A 21,861-nucleotide genomic window follows, 5' to 3' on the forward strand; every position below is an offset into this window, starting at 1 on the left:
GTACAACCCTTGAGGGTAAATGTCAAGAATTTGATGATGATGATGATAATTAAAGAAGTGTTTCTTAATTAATTTTAATGGCACAGATGAGAACACAGATGGTTAAGAAAATAACTATTTAACAACTTATTGCTGATATTTCACTAGTATTCTATCCAGCATCTTCAGAGCACAAAAAACAGTTTGTTAGAGTACGTGAAACAAGAACAATCTGGTATAAAATTCGAACTAGTTTTAACAATTGTAACATACAATACAAAGACTAAAGTCCTAATTAGGCACCATGTGTGTTAAAAAAATAAATAAAAATAAATAAAAAAAAAAACAGAGAGACAAAGCAGGTATTAATTAGATCTTAAGATGACTGTCTCCCAAATCTCTGGTAAATTCATACAGCCGTACATGTTGAGGCTTGGAGTATGTTTCAGGGCTTCTGTTGATTCCAAGAACAATCTCTCTGACTTATAACAACTTCTGTGCTGTACTTCTGTTTTTTTTCCAATTGATTCTGTGTGCAGTGTTATCCAAGGTATGGTCTGCTAGACCTGACTTGCACAGCAATAGCGCCAGATGTATTTTTTTATGTTCACTGAGGCAGGTATCCACAGTTCTTCCTGACTGTCCAATAGTAGGCTCGATCATATGAACAAGGCAATTCATAAACTTCTGGATGTGATAAAGGAGAGATTTTGTCCTTGGATGAATGGATGAGAGTTGCAATTTGACATACAGTTTAAATATGGTGCTTAGTTGATGTTTCTTAAGCACTCTACATATCTTTTCAGATGTGCAGATGTACCTTGAATGTATAGTTTTGCTGTTGTCTTCTGTGGTAGGCAGTGGGGGGGGGGGGGGATTTCTGGGAGCATTAAGTATTTTGTCTATCTAATGGGGATTATAGCCATTGGGTAAAAAGGTGTGACGTAAATGAGTTCAGCAGTGAGAGCATTGTCATTGAAACAAATTGCTCTAGCTCTGTGGGTTAATGTTTTTAGGATACCATACTGCTGAGATGTGTGATGGTGTGATTGTTTGTGCAAATATTTCCCTGTATGTGTGGGATTTCTATAAACTAAAAATGATAAGGAACCATCTGTAAGATGTGTTATTAGTGTATCTAGGAAGGGCAGACAGTCATTAGCTTCTAGTTCTATTGTAAAGTGAATTTTTGGGTGTTGGCTATTTAAATGCACTAAGAATGCATCCAATGTGTCTGGGCCATGTGGCCAAATAGTCAGCACATCATCAACATAGCGAAGCTAAAGCACTGGTTTGAAAGTGGCTGGGTTGATAACTAGCTTTTCTAAGTGTTCTGTATAGAAGTTGGCTAAGGGGGGGGGGAATTGCTGTCCCATCTAATTGTTTGTATTTTCCCTTCCATGTAAAATAACCTGCATGTACTGAGAGTTCAAAAAAGTTCAAATATATCAGGAGGAAAGTGAAACTTTAGTAAATCAAGGGTTTCAATTAACGGTACATTTGTGAATAGTGAGGTGATATCAAAACTCACCATTGTAAAAAATAATCATAATTTAAAATTATGAATATTTTTACAAATTGTTTATGTTAACATAATCATTACTCAATATTACCATTCTAGATAGAAAGCGCAATACTTCGATCAGAGCTCAGACATGGATGAGAGACATAACTGCCATTAAAAAGACAGATTGGTAATGGGCAGGTCGTACTGCAAGATGTAACGTTCAAAAATGGACAAAGTTGATATCTGAATGGTATCCCAGAGCTGGAAAAAGAGCTACAGGAAGACTAAAGAGACAGTGGGAGGATGAGATTAAAGAGATTGCTGGAATTAAGTGGCACAGAAAAGCTCAAGACAGAAATGAATGGAGAAATTTGACAGAGGCCTATCCTGCAATGGATAGAAAATGGCTGATAGTGATTATTATTATTATTATTGAGTGACACCTCCAAAGAGTCCAGAGACTCATCAAGGGAGGGGAATCTACTCTCCGTGTCCACCACTTAATCCACCAACTACACCAACCACCACTCTCATAATTATCTACACCAGTGGCATCTACCGCCCACCACCACTACTAGTAATTTTTTTGTATGTAAATTGCTTGTGTCCTGAAGGGCGATTTGTTCTGTATGTGGGATGAAAAACCAGAGTTTCCTGGAGAAAAGACTCTGCTACCTCCATATGAAATTGGCTAACTCACTTTCAGCTGAAAAAAACAAACAAACATATTATTAACATTCCTCCTGTCATGATGAGAATTGAACTTAGGCCTTTTCCAATTGAAGGGTGCAATGTACTGTCTTTTTTCCAAAATTCTAACTTCCACTTACCATATTGTTGTGTCTTGAGTTGTACGTTACAATTGTTCAAACTAGTCCCATTGTTTTATACTGGACTGTTGTTGTTGTTTCACTTACTGTAACAAACTGTTTTTTGTGCTCTGAAGATGCTGGATAGAATACCAGTGAAATATCAGCAGTAAGTTAATAGTTATTTTCTTATCAGTCTGTGTTCTCATCTATACCGTTAAAATTAATCAACATGTAAGACAAACACATAAGCCTTTCTATACAAATTAAAGGAGTATTAGCTACTTGGTGAATGTGAAATATATATATATGCATTATTTAAGTGCCTGCATAGCGCAATTGAAAAAAAGACGGTACATTGCGCCCTTCAATTGGAAAAGGCCTAAGTTCAATTCTCGTCATGACAGGAGGAATGTTAATAATCTGGTTTTTTTTTCAACTGAAAGCGAGTTAGTCCTTCAGGACACAAGCAATTTACATACAAAAAAATTACTAGTAGTGGTGGTGGGCAGTAGATGACACTGGTGTAGATAATTATGAGAGTGGCAGTTTGGTGTAGTTGGTGGATTAAATGGTGGACACGGAGAGTAGATTCCCTCCCTTGATGAGTCTCTGGGCTCTTTGGAGGTGTCGCTCAATAATAATAATAATAACCACTATCAGCCATTTTTTGTCCACTGCTGGATCCCTCAAATTTCTCCATTCATTTCTGTCTTGAGCTTTTCTGTGCCACTTAATTCCAGCAATCTCTTTAATCTCATCCTCCCACTGTCTCTTTGGTCTTCCTGTAGCTCTTTTTCCAGCTCTGGGATACCATTCAGATATCAACTTTGTCCATTTTTGAATGTTACATCTTGCAGTACGACCTGCCCATTACCAATCTGTCTTTTTAATGGCAGTTATGTCTCTCATCCATGTCTGAGCTCTGATCGAAGTATTGTGCTTTCTATCTAGAATGGTAATATTAAGTAATGATTATTCCATTTTGCTCTGGGTAATCCTCAACTTGTTAGCCATTTTTTGTCCATGTTTCACTTCTATATCTCATCAGCAGAAGTGTATGAGTGTCAAACATTTTTCTGTTAAGGCAAACTGGGATGTTTAATAAATGATAGCCATCACTACTGGTGAATATAATTAAAGTATTACAATGTATAACTAGTCATCTAGGTGTAAGTAATTAATTATTCCAATTCTAAGAGGGTATCATATCATTAAACAATAAAATAAAAAAAAATACCATTCTCTTAAATACACCACCATGTCCTGAATTTCCTAAAAATGCCAGAAATTCACAAGAGATGAATAAAGCTGCACACAAAGAGAAACCCTAGTACATATAAAGAAAGTTTCAAAGTGCAATTAATAGCATAAAGAACTTGAGTATTTCAGAACTGAACGTTTCTAAATCAATAATATGAATTTTCAATTGTTCCCTTCTTTAATCACAGAAAGCTTTACATTATAAATCAAATCCAAGCATTGTCTAGGATGCTGTTAGGCTGGTGCACAATCAGCATATGGCAGTAATGGCATTTGGTACATAATGTTCTGGTACAAATTTCTATGGTCATGGATGTCCTGAACTATGGAATCAGAGAATCTACTGGTGTGAAAAAGTAAAGAATGAATGATTCTTTCAGCAGAACTTTCCTTTCTCTCTCTCTGTTAATGCAACCTGCATGGCTATTTTTTAGTTTTCTCTCCCCTACCCATTTTTAAATTACATTAGATGTAGTCAATCTTGGATGATCTAATTATGTTGAAATTGTAGAAATAAATTGGTTGATGATATTGCAGTTTATGATAACACCACAGTATAAGTCAATAACCTTAAACCACCTTTCCACATTTCCAAAACCATACACAACTCCACCCATTTAGCATACATTCATTTGTATTTATATCTTATTAAGCCATGTGGTGTATTACTAGTTGGTATCCAAGTATTTGAGAAAAATGGGAATATCTGTATACTACAAAAAGGGGAGGCGATGATGGGAAAGTATCTACCTACCTGTGCAGGTGTGTTTTTTATAACCTGAGACAGAAAGGGTGTCATTGGGAAGACAAGTAATTATCAAGAAAAGGGAGGCTATTGATTATGAAACATTTTCTTTGGATTTTATCGGACCATGATTCTTTATAAATATAGGTAACCCTCGTATAATGCGGTTTCGATATAACGCAGTCTAAAATTGTAGTAACCCTTGTTGAACGTGGTACTTATACAACACGGTCTACAAATTGTAGTAACCCTTTCTCTTTTCATATGTTTTTCACCGAGTGACTTAAAAATCAAATTTTATCTTCGTTAAATTTGTGTCTACCTGTATCTCGCATGTAATTATAAGTAGCGAATTTATATTAGGAGAAATACCCTTTACCATGCATGTACCTCAATTGTTTACCATATAAAACATTTATTGTTGAATGACCTCATTTCTGCCAGGAAAGTGCATTAAAAATCATAAGTGTGTTCATCTCAAGCTAAGCACTTAATTTTCTGGTGAGTTACACACAATATGTAATGCTTGCTTTTTTGTGTAAAAAATTATTTTTATAGTAATGGCCACAAACCGCAATGAAAGGGAAAAACCATCATTGAAAACAAAATTAATTTCTCTCGAAGGAAAATATTCAAAATCTTTGATCAGTTGAAAAATGGAGAAAACCCAGGAGATTTTGCAGGACTCTGAATTTAAATGAATCAACAATTCGAACAATCAAACAAAATGAACATAAAATCCGAGAAAGTGTTTACTGCTGGTTCAACGATAAGTGCAAAGCGCATTGCTCGTGTACGCGATATTCTAATGGAAAAATGGAGAAATCTCTAATAATTTCGATAGAAGATTGCACTTCAAAAGAAAATTCCTATGGATGGAAATCTTATTAAACAAAAAACTCTCAAAGTTTATAAACATTTATAGTGCAGACCAGGTGTTCAATGCGGATGAATCCGGGTTATATCGGTAAAAAGTGCAAAAACGCACCTATATTTTGAAAAATGAAAGATCAGCTCCTGGATTCAAAGTTTCCAAAGATAGAATTATTCTACTGTTTTTTAGTAATGCATCAGGTGATTACATGACAAAACCAGTGTTTATTAATCAATCCTCAAATCCTCGTGCTATGAAAGATTAAAATATGCACTATTTCATTTTGCCTAAAACATTTATGCATTATGTGCAATGAAGTTAAAGTACAATTTGTAATTTTTATACTATGTATTTGTTTCATAGTTTATGTTTTCTTAACTTACATGAATTACCTGAATTAAATAAAAATATATTTTTTGTTGGATATGTCGTTGTTTATATAATTAAAAAAAAAAAACAATTTCGGAACATAACCCTACTTTTTCTATGTAATCTGAGAGTCGCATAACACGATTTATATAATGCAGCATTTCTGCAGAACCTAACATCTGCATTATACGAGGTTACCTGTATATGTATACAAATGTCAATCAGTTTCTCCAGCTTGGGTCTGTCTGGCTTCTTCAGGACAAGAATGGTTACACTAACATTAAATGCTACAACAGAAGAATGCAGTAACGACCGTAAAATCAGTTAAAAAAAAATTGAAAGGGCGTGCGACATCAAGAGCATAAAGTGTGGAAAATTAATCATTGTTAGTAGATCGCATTTTATAGTTTTTTGCATAATTCAGTTCTGCTAAACATAGTGAATTTATTAAGCTTTTCCAAATGTCTTTTAATATCATGCCTTGTTTTCTATTGAGATTGTCTCCTGTAGAGAGTATCACTGCAGCTTCTTTAAAGTTTCTACTTTTGAAATCTTCTTCAATGTAAGGCATGGAGCTGTTGTCCCAATCAATGGAATGGTTCAAAATTGAGAAATGATGGGCTAATCCTGAGGTGACTGTTCTGTTGTTGTTGACATCTTCGATATGTTCTTTTTTTCGGATTTCTAGGCTTCATGATGTTTGGCCTATATAATTCAGTCCACAGGAACATGGAATGTTGTATACTCCTGCGTATTTGTAGAAAGCGATGCTGTCCTTAGGAGATCTTAACATGTGCCATGTAGTTAAAATAGGTTTAAAGGTAACCCTGATGCTGAAAGACTTCATAATTTTTGCTATTTTGGTGGAGACTGAGCCTGCACAAGGTATAACGATGTGTATTATATCACTTGAAGTTGTTGCTGTGGGCTGTTTCTATAGAGAATCATTTGAATTATATTTTGTGGATAGAGTTTTTGATATGAATAAGAGCTCATCAAGTAGATCTTTTTCTTCCGTGATGATATTTATTGCTCTGTTTTTGAGCATATGTATGATGCTAAGTTTTTGTGCATAATGATGAGTAGATTAAAAATGAAGATAACGTCCAGTGTCTGTAGGTTTGTGGTAGATTGTGAGATTGATCTGTCCATTATCCTGTTTTTTTTTTTGTTGTTTTTTTTAAAAGAAGAATTGCAAATGAAAAAGCTTTGCACAAGATCAAAAACACACTCGCATGAAAATCTCTGAACAGTGCTTGGAATGTTTTAACAAGCAAAAAAAAGATTTTGTGCATCGATTTATTACTATGGATGAGACTTGGATTCACCATTACACACCAGAATCCAAACAGCAGTCAAAACAGTGGACAGAAGCCAGTTGTTCAGTGTCAAAGAAGACAAATTCAGTTCCACCAGGTCATGGCATCGGTATTTTGGGATGCTAAAGGCATTTTGTGTATTAAATATCTTGAAAGGGTAAAACAATAACCGGGAAATATTATTCCAATCTTTTAACCAGACTAGATGAAAAATTTCATGAGAAAAGATCCGGTTTGCAGAAGAAAAAAATCATCTTTCATCAGTACAATGCACCTGCCCACAAAGGTGTTTTGGCAATGGAAAAATTAAGGGATCTGCACTATGAATTGTTGGAACATCCATCCTATTCCCCAGATATGGCTCCCTCTGACTTCTATTGCTTCCCAAAACTAAAACTCTTCCTCGCTGGTCAGCATTTTTTTTCGAATCAAGGTGATTGCAGCTGTAGAGGGATATTTTGCAGATCTTATTCAACCACTAATGGCACTGAAGCATTGCTGGAATAAATGCATTAGTCTTAAGGGAGATTACGTTGAAAAATAAAACTAATTTTGATATTATAAATTAGTTTTTGCATTATCTTGAATTTTTTCTTGACAATTATTCATAAGACTATTACACTTTTTTTATATAATCTTTGTCAAGTAGCTTTATTTTATCCTCCTACATGTTTCGCCAATTTTTCTATTGGCATCCTCAGGGAATACAAACTAGAAAGCTAAAATGAAGGTTACAGAGTAGGTTATAACTGATGGTTCTAATTCATACAAAAAATTGGTATTGTGTGTCGTGTCTCGTTAACATGATTTATTCGTTATGGTTCATGACGTAATTGTTATAAAAAAATACAATTACAATTCCTTTTGTCAGCAACCTTTCCAAAAAAATTAGCTAACCTTTTAAAACCACATAAGATCAGAGTGGCATTCAAACCAATCAACACTATTCGGAAATTTTTAAGATCACCAAAAGATCCTCACCCATTCTACAAGTACTCTGGAGTATATAATATACCTTGCTCATGTGGTATTAGTTACATAGGTCAGACCTCTAGAAGCTTTGAAACGAGAAAGAAAGAACACATAGGATATGTTAGAAATAATAGACAAGACATTTCAGGCCTTTCATGCCACTTTGCCTCCACTAACCATCACATTGAGTGGGGTAAGAGCCTTATGCCATACATAGAAGATAACTACCATTCAAGAACCTTTAAAGAAGCAGTTACAGTCACCCATAAAACTGAAAACCTAAACAAGAATCAAGGTCTAATTTTACCAGAAATTTGGAAAACTTTTATCAGATCATTAAACATCAAAGAAATGAACCTTCATAACAATTACGTCATGAACCATAACGAATAAATCACGTTAACGAGACACGCACATTGTCATGCACAATACCAATTTTTTGTATGAATTAGAACCATCAGTTATAACCTAGTCTGTAACCTTCATTTTAGCTTACTAGTTTGTATTCCCTGAGGATGCCAATAGAAAAATTGGTGAAACATGTAGGAGGATAAAATAAAGCTACTTGCCAAAGATTATATAAAAAAAGTGTAATAGTCTTAGATTTTGCATTGTTAGGCCAAGAACTTTTCAGACCACCCTCGTAAATGTTCTATTGCTGCTTATGTCTCTTCAATAGGAATTTCCAACAATGGTCTATTGAACTAGTCACCATTCCTCTGCAACTGTAAGGATGTGAATATCTATGTATTGTCATTCATTTAAGAAGCTTTGAACTTAACAAAATAAATCCTCTTTCATGTCATGTACATCTATTCTTTGGAAACCCCCTCCCTTCTCCACACACAGATACAGGTTGCAAACCTGTAACATATCAAAGAAAACATGCTACAGGTTGTGAAACCTGTGTGTCTGTTATTAAAAAAAAAATTACCTCTGTATTTTCTTAAATAAAAAAATTGAACTTAAATCTTCAGCTCGATTTAACTAAATCTAATGGCATATCATATTAGTGGGGTTATGCTACATGAAACTGATGAAGCTAGGGATATTAGTGTAATGGTTGATAGGAATTTGAAGTTCAAAGGTCACATGGCAAAAGTTGCAAATACAACTCAAAGGATAATTGTGATGATGATGCATAGCTTAACATCTAAGAATAAGGAAGTCATTTCAACTCTTTACAAGGCCTTGATAAGACTGCACCTGTATTATTGTGCATAGATTTGGTCTTCCTGGTTCAAAGGAGATAAAGAAGCTGTGGAAAGGGTGCAAAACAGAGTTACAAAGATTATATCCAGATTATGGGACTTAGATTATGAGGACAGATTGTGAGTAAGAGAATTACATGTGATAGAGGATGTGCCAGAGGTCTATAAACTTCTGAATGGGTGTAATTGGATATCATCTGATGTTTTTCATTATATGGAAGGTGGGGAGAGAACACAGGGCATCCATGGAAGTTAAGGTTGTTCATAGTCAGGAAAGGGATAAGAGCTAAGTTTTTTCTCTCAAAGTGCAGTGAGTGAGTGGAATAGTTTGTCTTTTAGAAGTAGTGAGTGCATCTAGTGTGAATGAATTTAAGAGAAAGTATGACAGCTGATTTGGGTGATTTTTAGCCTCCCTAGATGAGCCCTTGACTCTCCAAAGGTCTCAGTTAATAATAATAATAATAATAATAAATATATTGCTGAGGGTATATGTAAAAAACAGCATTCCAGTTAGATTTGAAATATGATTTTATTAAATCATTTTTATTTTAAATCTAACTAGATGCTCAATGAATGTAATATTTAAATTCCTCCCACTATTATTAATTTTGTTTCTGTCCTTATTATTCACAAAATTATTATTAGGTATATTTTGTTATGTAAAGCAAAAATATGGCAAACATTATTTTGAAAAGTAACATACTGACATTAGACATCATACTGTGTTTTTTCTTGTCACTCATACTAAAAGTAACAAACATAAAAGCAAACAAAAGTTTGTCAAACAACTCAAAGATGTAATCCTTTCATTATCATTTCCTAATTTGCTGTCTCTTTCCATTTTCAATTCTATTCTTGAAATTTTGCAGCTTTTCTGAAGTATACTACCTAAGTAACTTGAAGCACATGTTATCATTGTTGTTCACTTTGGAAGATTGAAGAACTACTATATATGTCTAGCTAATTTTTTATGTAAAGAATTTTGATCCAGCTGTACTTGTCTCTGAATATATATAACTAATAAATTTAGTTAATAATATCAAAATTTTTACACATATATTTTTACAGTTTCAGTTAACTAGTCCACTTGCCTATTTTGATTCTGTTGTTGTCCAAACACCGATGTTCCACTCTGACCAAACACTGATTTTTGTCCAAAAATACTACAATGATGAGTCAGAAAACAAACAAACAAAAAAAAAAGTATTAACTTTATATAAAGCAAATAGTGCATTTTAATTTTTATTAGTTAAATTTGATCTGGAACCTACTAAATAACACATGCCATTTTTTTAATAATCATAAGAAAAGGTCTTGTGTTAGTTTATGCACGTCTCAAACTTTTTTTGGAAACATTGCCACTGGTCATGAACTTTGTGATCCCTCATCAATTTTGCATTAAAACCCATACATTTTTAATATAACCAATGGTAGGAGGATTCAAATGTAATCAAAGTGATGAAAACAAACTTATTAGTTGACGTAAATATTAACCATAATGCTAATGTATACTATCCTCCATGTATTGGAGGGCAATACACCCGAACAACTTAAGTTATCTAAATAAAGTTGGGCTCCAACTAAGTTTAAATAATATAAATATCTAGGTAACATGAGATTGGAAAATTCAAAGCAAGACGAATCATTAAAAAAAGTGCCATATTGCAAATTCTTGGTCATCAAATATAATGTTATCAATATTGAAAGTTTTTTCCACTTGGCTACACCATAAATTAGATGCCAAGAAATCATATTTGTGATTTAATCCTTTATCTAAGTGTAAGCAAACAAAGTTTGCATGTGAAGTAATTTCACGACTGGGCAACTCGTATATAGAGGCTAATAACCTTACATCACTTGCCTTAGTATCCCATAATGCAAAGCACATATCCTTACAGACATGTATAATGCTGTGCATTATGGGAAGGGTCACTATCCATACCGGTTTCCACTTTTGTTTGCTTACATTTGGATAAAGGATTAAACCAAGAATATAATTTCTTGGCATCTTTAATTTACGATGTTATCATGAACCACTGTCAGCAAAAGGTGCAAAAATTATACCAAATTAAAATGTGGTATAACTTCGATCATGACATTTTGTAACTGAAAACAGTTCCAGTGATCTCTTTGAGAGAAAAGGGAAGGCTGAAGGACAAAGAGCCATCATAAAAAGAAAAAAGTCAGTGAAGACTGAGAATGAAATTATTATGTATCACTAACAAGAACAAGGACGATCACATATATGGTGGACAACAGTGACACATTCTGCAGCAATTTTCTGTAATTACTGATGGGAGGACAGGACATTGCATCGAGATTTGGGTAGGATTACCCATCAGTTCTATTGTTTTGTTTTTAAGATAATGAGTGGCGTGATAACAGATTAGTCCAAATGAACAATAATATTTCCAGTGACACAGAAGAAAGCAAGCAGTCTAGAATTCTTTAAGCACCAGGACAACCATCACCAAAAGTTAGCATTACAATAAAATTATTTTTTATTAATTGTTCCAGAAGTAAAACCTGGAACTTTACATTAAGAGAAGGATAGTCTAATCTAGGGTGTCCAACCATCCCAATACATGCTGTTTTTGGGATGTCGGTATGTACCATTTTTCAATATCTGATTTCAAAAGTGAAATGTTTTTATATAACATTCATAAAACAAACAATTATTGAAGAAATAAGGGGCATTATTATATTCTATTAACTTGTCATGTGTGGATTTGTTTCTAGTATCAAAATGGCTTTCCTCCATTCTTTAAGTGTAAGAGCTAACAGTGATAACACTATTACATGTAGTATAAACATTACATGTTATAACAAAGGCTTTATTATTATGGTTTCAATCGACTTTCAAAGTATTTTTGTGAAAACTTACCATTTCCATATATACAACCCTTATACCTTAAGAGTTATAAAATTGAAATTGTTTTCTGACTTTGTTAATGAAGACTATAAAAGTGTATTAAAGACAGTTTAACACACTGGACAATTTATCAATTAATTTTATTTATTTATTTATTATTATTTTTTTTTTTGAAAATCCACATTATCTTATATTAATACACTTCTTACACAGCCAGCATAAATTCTTTTCGTCTAGAATTTAGAGAATGGAAAGAAAAGATGCATCAGCCTTTGAAGTAAGAGCTGAGATCAAAATCTTTATTGAAAAACTTAAAACAAAATGAAGAATATTTACTTGCCACTGTTGAAGAGTTACTGCACAAGTTGATTAATAATAGTTTCTTGACACATTCACAATTTCAATTTTGCATAGATGAATTTTATAATACATAATAGCATACATACAAGCATGCACTCATCCCTTTGTACAATTTAATTCCGTATCCTGGACAACAGTAAATAAACATATAGAGAGCAGAAAAATGTCATCACTAACTTGACAACTACAAATTCAGTTTGTGTGTGTACATTAGCACAAGTCATGGACCAAGATTGTTATTTACTTCATGAATGCAACTAATTGAAAAGTTATACTTAACTATACTGGAAAAATCATTATCCATCTATCGCTAACAGTGATAAATGCATTTCTTTTCTGAACATGAAAACCATTTTTGAACTTATTTTGACACTTCCTGGTTTCCAATGCTTCAGTAAAAAGAATTTCTCATTAGTGAATTTATTATAGAACAAGGAGAAATGCTGACTGCATAATGACACAGTAAAACCAATAGTAATTACAAAAACTACTTCAAAGAAATGAAGCATGATGATTTTCAAGTTTCTTTAAACAAAAAACAATATTAAAAAAAGGTCTGAAAAGTATATAAGAGATAAGAACATGCCAGTTGCATCAGCCATAGTTGGACATCATTTGCCCCAAGTGGGTAAAATTCTGATGTAATTACTATGTTGAAAGTTTTTCCTCTTGGTTATACTATAAATCAAACATGCCAAGAAATTATATTCTTGGTTTAATCCTTTATAAAAGTATAAGCAAACAAAGTTGGTGCATGAAGTAACTTCCGTAGTAGGCTCGATGACATGAACAGAGTACTTCATACACTCCTGAATGTGATAAAGGAGTGAATCTGTCCTTAGGTGAACAGATGAGAGTTGCCAATTTCATATAGTTTAAATACGGTGCGCAGTTGGTGTTTGTTAAGCACCCTAGATATCTTTTCAGATGTGCCTTTAATGTATGGGATGGTGATAGTTTTGTTGTAGTAGATAGTGTGGGGGATTTCTGGGTAGCATTTAGTATTTCATCTATCTTATGGGGATTATAGCCATTGGTTAGGAAGGTGTGATGCAGGTGAGAAAGTTCAGCAGTGAGAGCAATGTCATTGGAACAGATTGCTCTAGCCCTATAGGTTAGTGTTTTTAGGATACCATATTGTTGAGAAGGGCGATTGTTTGTGTAAATATCTCCTTGTATGTGTGGGTTTTCTATAAACCAAAAATGATAAAGGTACCTTGTGGAAGACATGTGATCAGTGTGTCCAGAAAGGGCAGGCAGTCATTGGCTTCTAGTTCCATTGTAAAGTGGATTTTAGGGTGCTGGCTATTTAGATGCACTAAAAATGTATTCAATGTGTCTGGGGCATGTGGCCAAATAGCAAACGCATCATCAACATAGCGTAGCCAGAGACTAGGTTTGAGAGTGGCTGTGTTGATATCTAGCTTTTCCAGATGTTCTATGTAGAAGTTGGCTGAGGAGGGGGGGGGGGGTAATCACATAGCTGTCCCATCTAATTGTTTGTACATTTTCCCTTTCCATGTAAAATAACCTGCCTGTACTGTGAATTTAAATAGCTGAAATATATCAGGGGGAAATTGTGAATTTAGTAAGTTAAGTGTTATCAACACTTAATGTTGCAATTACTATACTAGCCCCACTGTTACACCGGATTGTGGTTGTCTCGCATTTGTAACAAACTTTGTTTATATGCTCTGAAGATGGTGGAGATAATAGCAGCGAAATATTAACTTTTAAGTTAATAAATAGTTATTTTCTTATCAATCTGTGTTCACATCAATACCGTAAAAATCCAATTCAACATGTGCGACGAACACATAAGCCTTTCCATGCGTACTCGTATAGTATGTCTAATGACCTTACATCACTTGCCTTAGTATCCCATAATGCAAAGAACATATCCTTACAGGCTATCTACTTATCTTAATTACTATCCCTAATCCAGAGTATTTTAGTAATAAGGTGTGACACCTTTTGGCTACTTGTACATAGAAATATAACTTCTGCATTACTTCAACCACTTTTGGGTCTGGCTCCAGGTGATGAGGCGTGAATAAAGGTCAAAACTGGTCTTTGGTAGTGCCCCTTCACATAATGCATAGCATTATACATGTCTGCAAGGATATGTGGTTTGCATTATGGGATACTAAGGCAAGTGATGTGAAGTCATTAGCCTCTATGCATGAGTTGTGCTGTTGTGAAGTTACTTCACGTGCAAACTTTGTTTGCTTACACTTGGATGAAGGATTAAACCAAGAATATAATTTCTTGGCATCTTTAATTTATGTAATTACTATGTATTTTACTTTCATTTTCACTTTCTTATTATTACAAAATGCCATTTTGTTTTATTTACCAGTTACAATTTAACTTAACTCTTAAATTGCTTGCTACTACTCCCTAAATTAGCTTTTTAAATACATAATTTTGTTCCAATTTTCGTTAATGATTTTTGTAGTCAAAATAGCAAATTTTAATCACTGAATATAATTTTTTAAAGAAAATCTTGAACTCTGTCTCTCGACAGTTGATTTAATTTAATAATAATTATTATTAAATTAAAGTAAATTTATAAATTTAATAATAATTTATTTTTAAATTATTATTAAAAAATGATACCATCACATTCCCCAAACTATCAACACAATATCTACTGTACCTTTTGTTGAAACCATTAACAGATGAACATTCAAAAGCGACTCAGGCAACGTATTCCATTCATTCACCACCATTCAAGCAAAAATCTGGTCCTCACGCCCTTGGTAACCATACTCTAGCCATAGCCAAGTGCCGAAATATTTCCTTTGTATTAATCCTATAATATCCTTCAAGAAACTTATATGTTTCTATCATATTCACTTTTTTTTTTATTTTATTTTTATTTTATTTTTTTTTTTTACTATCAACCAACTTTTGCAACTCACAAATCCTCATGCTATCTTCTTAGTGAGCATTCCACAGACCACTCACCATCTTGGTCACTTGCCTCTGGATCCTCTCCACCACTTCCTTATCCTCAAGAAAATCCCTTATCTCTGCAGGTGACCAAACATGAGCACAGTAATCCAGATGTGGATTATCAAGACCTTATAAAGAAGAATGATAGTTCCCTTATCTCTGCTTATTAGTGTGTTCTTCAATAACCAAGTAATCCTGTGAGCTATAGTGGTTAAATTAGCAATATGCCCTCTAACTTCTACACTCTATCTACTAATACTATCCAGTATTATTGGCACTATAGTCTAATCATGATGTGATATGCAAATACAAAGAAAATGTAATGGAAAAAATGATCATATATATCAACAGAAATCAGGCAAAAATCTGAAATAAAACTTACAAGAACAAAACACGATCGACAAGCACATAGGGAGGGCAAATTTCTGAAATAGATCAGAGGCAGGTCAAGAGATGACCAAGAACTCGAACAAGATGGAAGATATGAAATGATAAATTTTCACACTTGTCAAAACAGTTGGTAAGAATGGAAAATTTGGAGAACAAACACTTCTCATACTCTCCAGCCTTAAGTCTAGCTACGCTATGCAAAATGAAGTCCATTTCATTCCATAGACACAACCAGACAATGTGTACACACACACACACACAGACTATATATCATCTCAACAGCAACACACTAAAATTGACCTCATATTAGAAAAAAAAAAAAAGAATAAAATAACTGTCTGTCCTTTCCTGACAATATGGTCACATGCCTTTCAAATGGTTCATTATTTTTTTTATTTATAGAAAGTCAACACACACACACACACCACACATACACACTGGAAGGTGCTTGCATTTAAAAAAAAAATTTTTTTTTTTTATTGATTCCATACATGAAAGATCAAGAGTCCTTATAAGCACATCAGTGCCATGTGTGGGATATACAGGGTGTTCAGGATAAATTTGACAGTTTCGTAAGGAAAAAGAAAATCTTCTTTGTATCTATTAAATTTAATGAATTGACAAAAAAACATTACAGGCAGAGTTAATTACAATACTATCAACAAGATTTACTCAAAATAACCACCATTAGCATCGATCACAGCTTCAATTCTGCTTCGGAACCTCGAACAAGCTGATGCTACAGTCTCCCTGGGAAGGGCCGCAAAAACTGTTTTAATTTTATCCATTAACTGGGCTTTTGTATTACTGGAAGTGCGATTGGTGTCTTTTTCAACTGCGCCCCATACAAAATAATCCATGGGGTTAAGGTCCGGGGAGTTTGGAGGCCAAACATTTGGACTGGTGAAGTCGTAGAAATTTTCAGACAACCATTTTTGACTTTTCCCAGAGGTGTGGCAAGGGGCCGAATCCTGCTGCCATACATACGGCCTACCATTGGCTACCCTTGTTATCCAGGGCTTGACTACAGTTAGCAACTCCACGAACAAAGCCCGAATTCCAATGCCAGGGTTCTTCAACACCTGTTCCTGCAGATTTGCGAGGAATTCTGCTGTACGAACGCAATCAAATCGTCTGCTAGGGATCTTTCTTCTTGCTACATCCTCGTAGTCACCATTGCAAGTCTCTAGTTCATGCCTGATTGTTTTTACTGTATTCAGGGAGCATTGGGCAGCAGTCGTAATATCCTTATTTTGATGGCGGGCACGAATCATCATGATACAAGTTATTCTCTTCCATGATTCAGGTGGGTTCCAGCTATCCATCCTTTCTGACATCTTGTATATGAATGAAGAAGGGTCCAAACTTTTAAATGAAGAGAAGTGTGTGTTAATACATGTAACTTACGGAAAAATATAATTAATTATAAATATGTCAAATTTATCCCGAACACCCTGTAGATGAGGACTGAGATAAAATTATATTAATATAATTACTAAAGGAAGAGCCATAAGGCTTCATTTTGGAGATGTAAAATTACATAGGCAAAGTGGATATTAGATCCAACATTATTTCAAAGCCAAATGTTTGTAAAAACTATGAAAGTTTCGTAAGTTGACCTGAGAGCTTACGAGAATACAATCCTCAGCATCCCTGAGTTCCCTTAGCTTGCACTACTTAAAAGACATGAGACACAAGAATCCATGTATTTGCCTTTCATTAGTTCATTTTGATAAAGGTTTCACTAGCCTGACAGCTGTTTCAAACTGTTTGGTTCTCTTCATAGACCAGGCTTGTTTATGTGCAGGGGGTCATCTCTCCAAAAACTCATGCAATCCCTCAACAATGAGTGACAAAGGGGATTATTTAACTAAGCGGTGGCTCTGCTCAGTGAAAAGCTCAATATCACTGAGCAGAACTGCTCATATTCCAGGGCAGTCCTACAACAGATCAAAATCACCAGATGCTCAACAGCTCCCTCAAAGCAGAAACCATAAGCAAGCAAAAACTCTTGTCCAGTACTAGTACTAAGGAAATTGAAAGGTCAGAGAATTGTATTTTTCTTAAGTGAACTCTCAGTTGGTGTGTAAAAGTAAATAGTAAAGGAAGAACTATAAGGCTCCATTTCAATGTTGTAAAATTACATAGGCAAAGTGGATACTAGATCCAACATTATTTCAAAGCCGAACGTTCGTAGAAGCTATGAAAATTTCTTAAGTAGGTCTGAGAGCTTATGAGAATACAATCCTCAGCATCCCTGAGTTGTCTCAGCTTGCACTACCTAAAAGACATGAGTGCTGTACAAGCATTCATATATTTGCCTTACATTAGTTCTGTTCAGAGACCAGGCAGAAACCTTAAGGGGAAAAAAAAAACCTCTTGTTAAGTTTTAAAGAAATTGAAATGTCAGAGAAATACTAGATCCAACATTATTTCAAAGCCAAATGTTTGTAGAAACTATGAAAGCTTTGACCTCAAGGTTTACAAGAATACAATCCTCACTTACCCGAGTTGCTTTAGCTTGAACTATTTAAAAGAAAATGAGTGCTGCCCAAGAGTCCATATATTCACTCGGGCAACACTAGTATCCACTTTGCCTATGTAATTTTACATTGTTGAAATGAAGCCTTATGGCTTTAGTAATTACTTTTACACACCAACTGAGGCTTCACTTACAAAAAATATGTTTTTCTGCCATTTCAATTTTCCATAATACACAAGACCAAAGCTGTTTCTATTCCCTATACAGGTACTTGGAAAGAAAGGCAAATTATTAAATACATACAACCCTCTTATCATATTAAACCATACTTCAAACTAGCAACCCTAATCTATTCACAAAAGGACAAAAACTCCATCCTCTTTCACATCCTAAGGTGTATGAAGTGCCTTGTGACTGTAATTCGGTGAACCATGGACAGACAGGAAGCTCTGTTAACACTGGCCTTGGAAAACATCAGAAATACATTCGCTACCATCAATATGGAAATTCATGTCTGTATGGAATTTATTGGCAGTGGTATTACTAAGGTTACAGCAGTACACAAGATAATAAATGAAAAGCAAAAACAAGTATAGTTTTCTTGTATACAAGATGGTATTTTTTTAAAAAAAATTGTCATGTGATTTCTGTGAGTGGGGTGGACACTCCAACTCTTTCTCTAAAAAAAAAAGTTTAATGCTTAAAAAATGTTCAGCTATTACGTTTACTTTAGATTCAGTAGATACAGAGGTATCCATTTTTCTGTGGAGATATCTGGGGGTTCTTTATGTGGTGTTCTTTCTCGTCATTACTTTCTTGACAAGTGAATATTCTCGTTTAGGGATCATTTCGGGAGATATTTTAGGAGTGAAACTGTAATAGCTTGGTTCTGATTAATCCACTCTAAACAGAAGCACTCATGATCATAAAATTAGGGTAAGCTGAAATTACTGGATGGTATGGAACAGACAAAAGTTTAAGTTGCTGTCACCTTCTCAGCAAAAAAGAATTTCAGGATACATGTTGTGTGTTGTGGCAGTTAGCTTCCTCTCTGCATCCTGATACAATGATGTTCAGTTCAATCTTTATCTTTTGTATCTCTTTTTCATGCTTTCACCTTTGGCATACTCAATAGTGGGATAGATGGTCTCCCTCACAGTTGATGCCTTTAGGTTTCTGCTGAGCAACCACCTTTCCCATGATCTTTACTACAACACTGGACACAGATGATGGGAATAAAGCTTGCTCAGCAGAAACCTAAACGCATCAACTGTGCACACAGAGTTTGGACATGTCTATATAGTGGATTATGAATGTAGAGCCTAACAGGATGGTTGATGTATCCTGCTTTCACAAATGTTGGAGGTTTAGGTGCAACAAAAGCATGCATGATATTCTTGAGTGGAAGTAGGCTACCATCTCTACATATCAGGATGCATCTCATACCTCTCACTCGTTGATCTTTCAGAAATGGACATATCTGCTCATCTGGAATGTCAAGAGGAATGCATTCCAATATCCCACCTCTAGAATAATTGAGCATTTTATGAGGTAGTACAATAATTGCTGTTCTACTCACAAATTTTATCTGCAGCTGTTTATCTTATCTTTACTGAAGAACACAACAAGTAGAGATAAGGAAGTTGTCATTCCTCTTTATCAGGCTTTGATACACCCACATCTGGATTACTGTGCTCAAGTCTGGTTCATTGGGTTTCTTGGTGATGTGGAAGCAGTGGAGAGGATTCAGAGGTGAGTGACCAAGATGATGAGTGGCCTGTGGAATGTGCCCTATGAGGATAGATTGAAGGTGTGTGTGGATTGCAGAAGTCAGTTGATAGAGAAAAAAGAGGAGATATGATAGAAACATTTAAGTTGCTTAAAGGATTTTATATGATAGATGAAGGGAAAATGTTTCGGCATTTGGCTAGAGGGACCAGAGCAGGGGGGTGGAGTCAAACCATGGAAGTTGAATAAAGGTGTGGTGAGTAGGGATGTGAAGACTAGATTTTTTACTTGGAGAGTGTTGAATGAGTTGCCAGAGTCTGTTGTGAGTGCTTTTTCTATTAATGAGTTCAAGGAGAGGCATGATAGATTGGGTCTCCCATGATGATGCCCATATAATAATAATAATCTAAAGATAACTAACATGATGTTTCTGCAAGGATTATCACCAGAATATAGTCTTTTGAATAAAGCAGGATGATATCCCTCCTTTTTACCTATTGCTTGGATAATAAAAAATTACAATATATTTATAAGCATGCTGGATATTTTGTTTCTTATTTCTGTTATTAGAAATAAGAAACAAAATTTAGGTGGTATTTGCTTAGCTGTGGCCTTGAGAGGGATCCTGAAAAATTTGAGAATAAAGAATTCATGCTCAAGGGGATTTTTGATTCAGTGCAAGAGATCCCACTCACAACAACACATGAAGAGCCAACTATCAAGTCCAATAAATGAACTTGTAAGTGGAATGCTAGCGCTATATCAGATACTATTCCAATACTGCAGCAGCCCTTTTCCCCATACACGGTACTAATGTACTATAGGTTGACCAACCAACCTCCTGTGTATGGACCCAACATAATAAAAAAAATAAAAAAAAAAGCCTGCGTCCTATTCTATGACCATGGGAAAAAATTACTATATTGCAGTCAAGCTCACAAGATGACTGATTCTTGGCCAGGCCATTCAAGGCCTCCAATCTTGTCAAAATAGTGCAAAACTAAAAGGATCCTTCTTCCCCTATGTTCAGAGGTTGCAAATGGATCCAATGCTGTATCCTACATACAGTGGTGGTCTGGAAGATAGGAGAGTAAAAAGACTCAGGAGAAGTTGAACAAATAATATAGGAAGAAAAGTACTGCAGAAAAAGAATGAAAAGGGCCAGTACTATCACTAGGAGGTACCTCAACTACAAAAGGAAAGGGGGGGGGGGGGGCAAGACTAACAGGCCATGCTTTGGCCAACCTTTCACACAGGATTAGATGGAAGAAAACTAATGTGCCATATAGAAATCATTACAAGTTGGAGAGATTATTTTTAGAGTTAGCAATGACATTCTATGATTCTTAATAAGTATGGCTAAATTAATTTGCCTAAAGTTTGGGAGATAATCATTTTAAGAACAACTTCTATTTATATAACATTAGAGGATGCCAAGTCTTTTGTCCATTGCAATCTAAATTGTTTTTTTACATTCATAGTTGCGCTAAATTCTATTATTGATAACATGAATAAACATTCTTTCTTTCAGATAGTTTTCTTTCAATACTAATGATGTCCTGCTTTCAGCATTACAATTGTTATTTTTGATTTAGGATCCTGGATTTTCTACAATCCCGTTTACAGTTGCTCTTAGAGAAGACGGTTCCGTGGGTCGAATATATGCCTTCCATATGTTTGGAATGTTTAGACCATCATTATTGTTCAAATTGGGGTGGTTGGTAATAATCTCACAGGCTTCCTTGAATTTGCGTTCATACCATGTTTTGGTGTGATGTAGACAACTAGCACTTTTCCAGTCAATTCTATGTAAGGTGTTCAAAGTGTTTATGATACAAAAGGCCAGCTTCACCATAATTATTATATTTGATGTGTCGTTTATGTTCTTTTTGTCTGATAGGAATTGTGCGTCCTGTTTCTCATATATATGGTATGTTACAAGTGCAATAAATACGGTATACTCAAGGGTGGGCCAGCAGAGGGAGTGGATCTTTGGATGAGTTGAGTACGCTTTTTAATTTTG

The 21,861-nt window shown here is 34.7% G+C and overlaps 1 protein-coding gene across 7 annotated transcripts in view; it reads right to left on the minus strand.

Annotated features, from left to right (window-relative positions):
• Positions 1-21,861, minus strand: part of LOC150104005 (uncharacterized) — a 534,288-nt gene that overhangs the window by 93,856 nt on the left and 418,571 nt on the right. For all 7 annotated transcript variants that reach the window (XM_090397243.1, XM_090397238.1, XM_090397241.1 and 4 more), the window contains one exon: positions 10,140-10,211. In XM_090397243.1, the coding sequence (XP_090253369.1) occupies positions 10,140-10,211 (72 nt within the window). The remainder of the gene's footprint in view (positions 1-10,139; positions 10,212-21,861) is intronic.

This window comes from Typopeltis vanoorti, chromosome 8, assembly GCF_054136105.1.
Source record: "Typopeltis vanoorti isolate ZY-2024b chromosome 8, IOZ_Tvanoo_1.0, whole genome shotgun sequence".
NCBI classification, from domain to species: domain Eukaryota; kingdom Metazoa; phylum Arthropoda; class Arachnida; order Uropygi; family Thelyphonidae; genus Typopeltis; species Typopeltis vanoorti.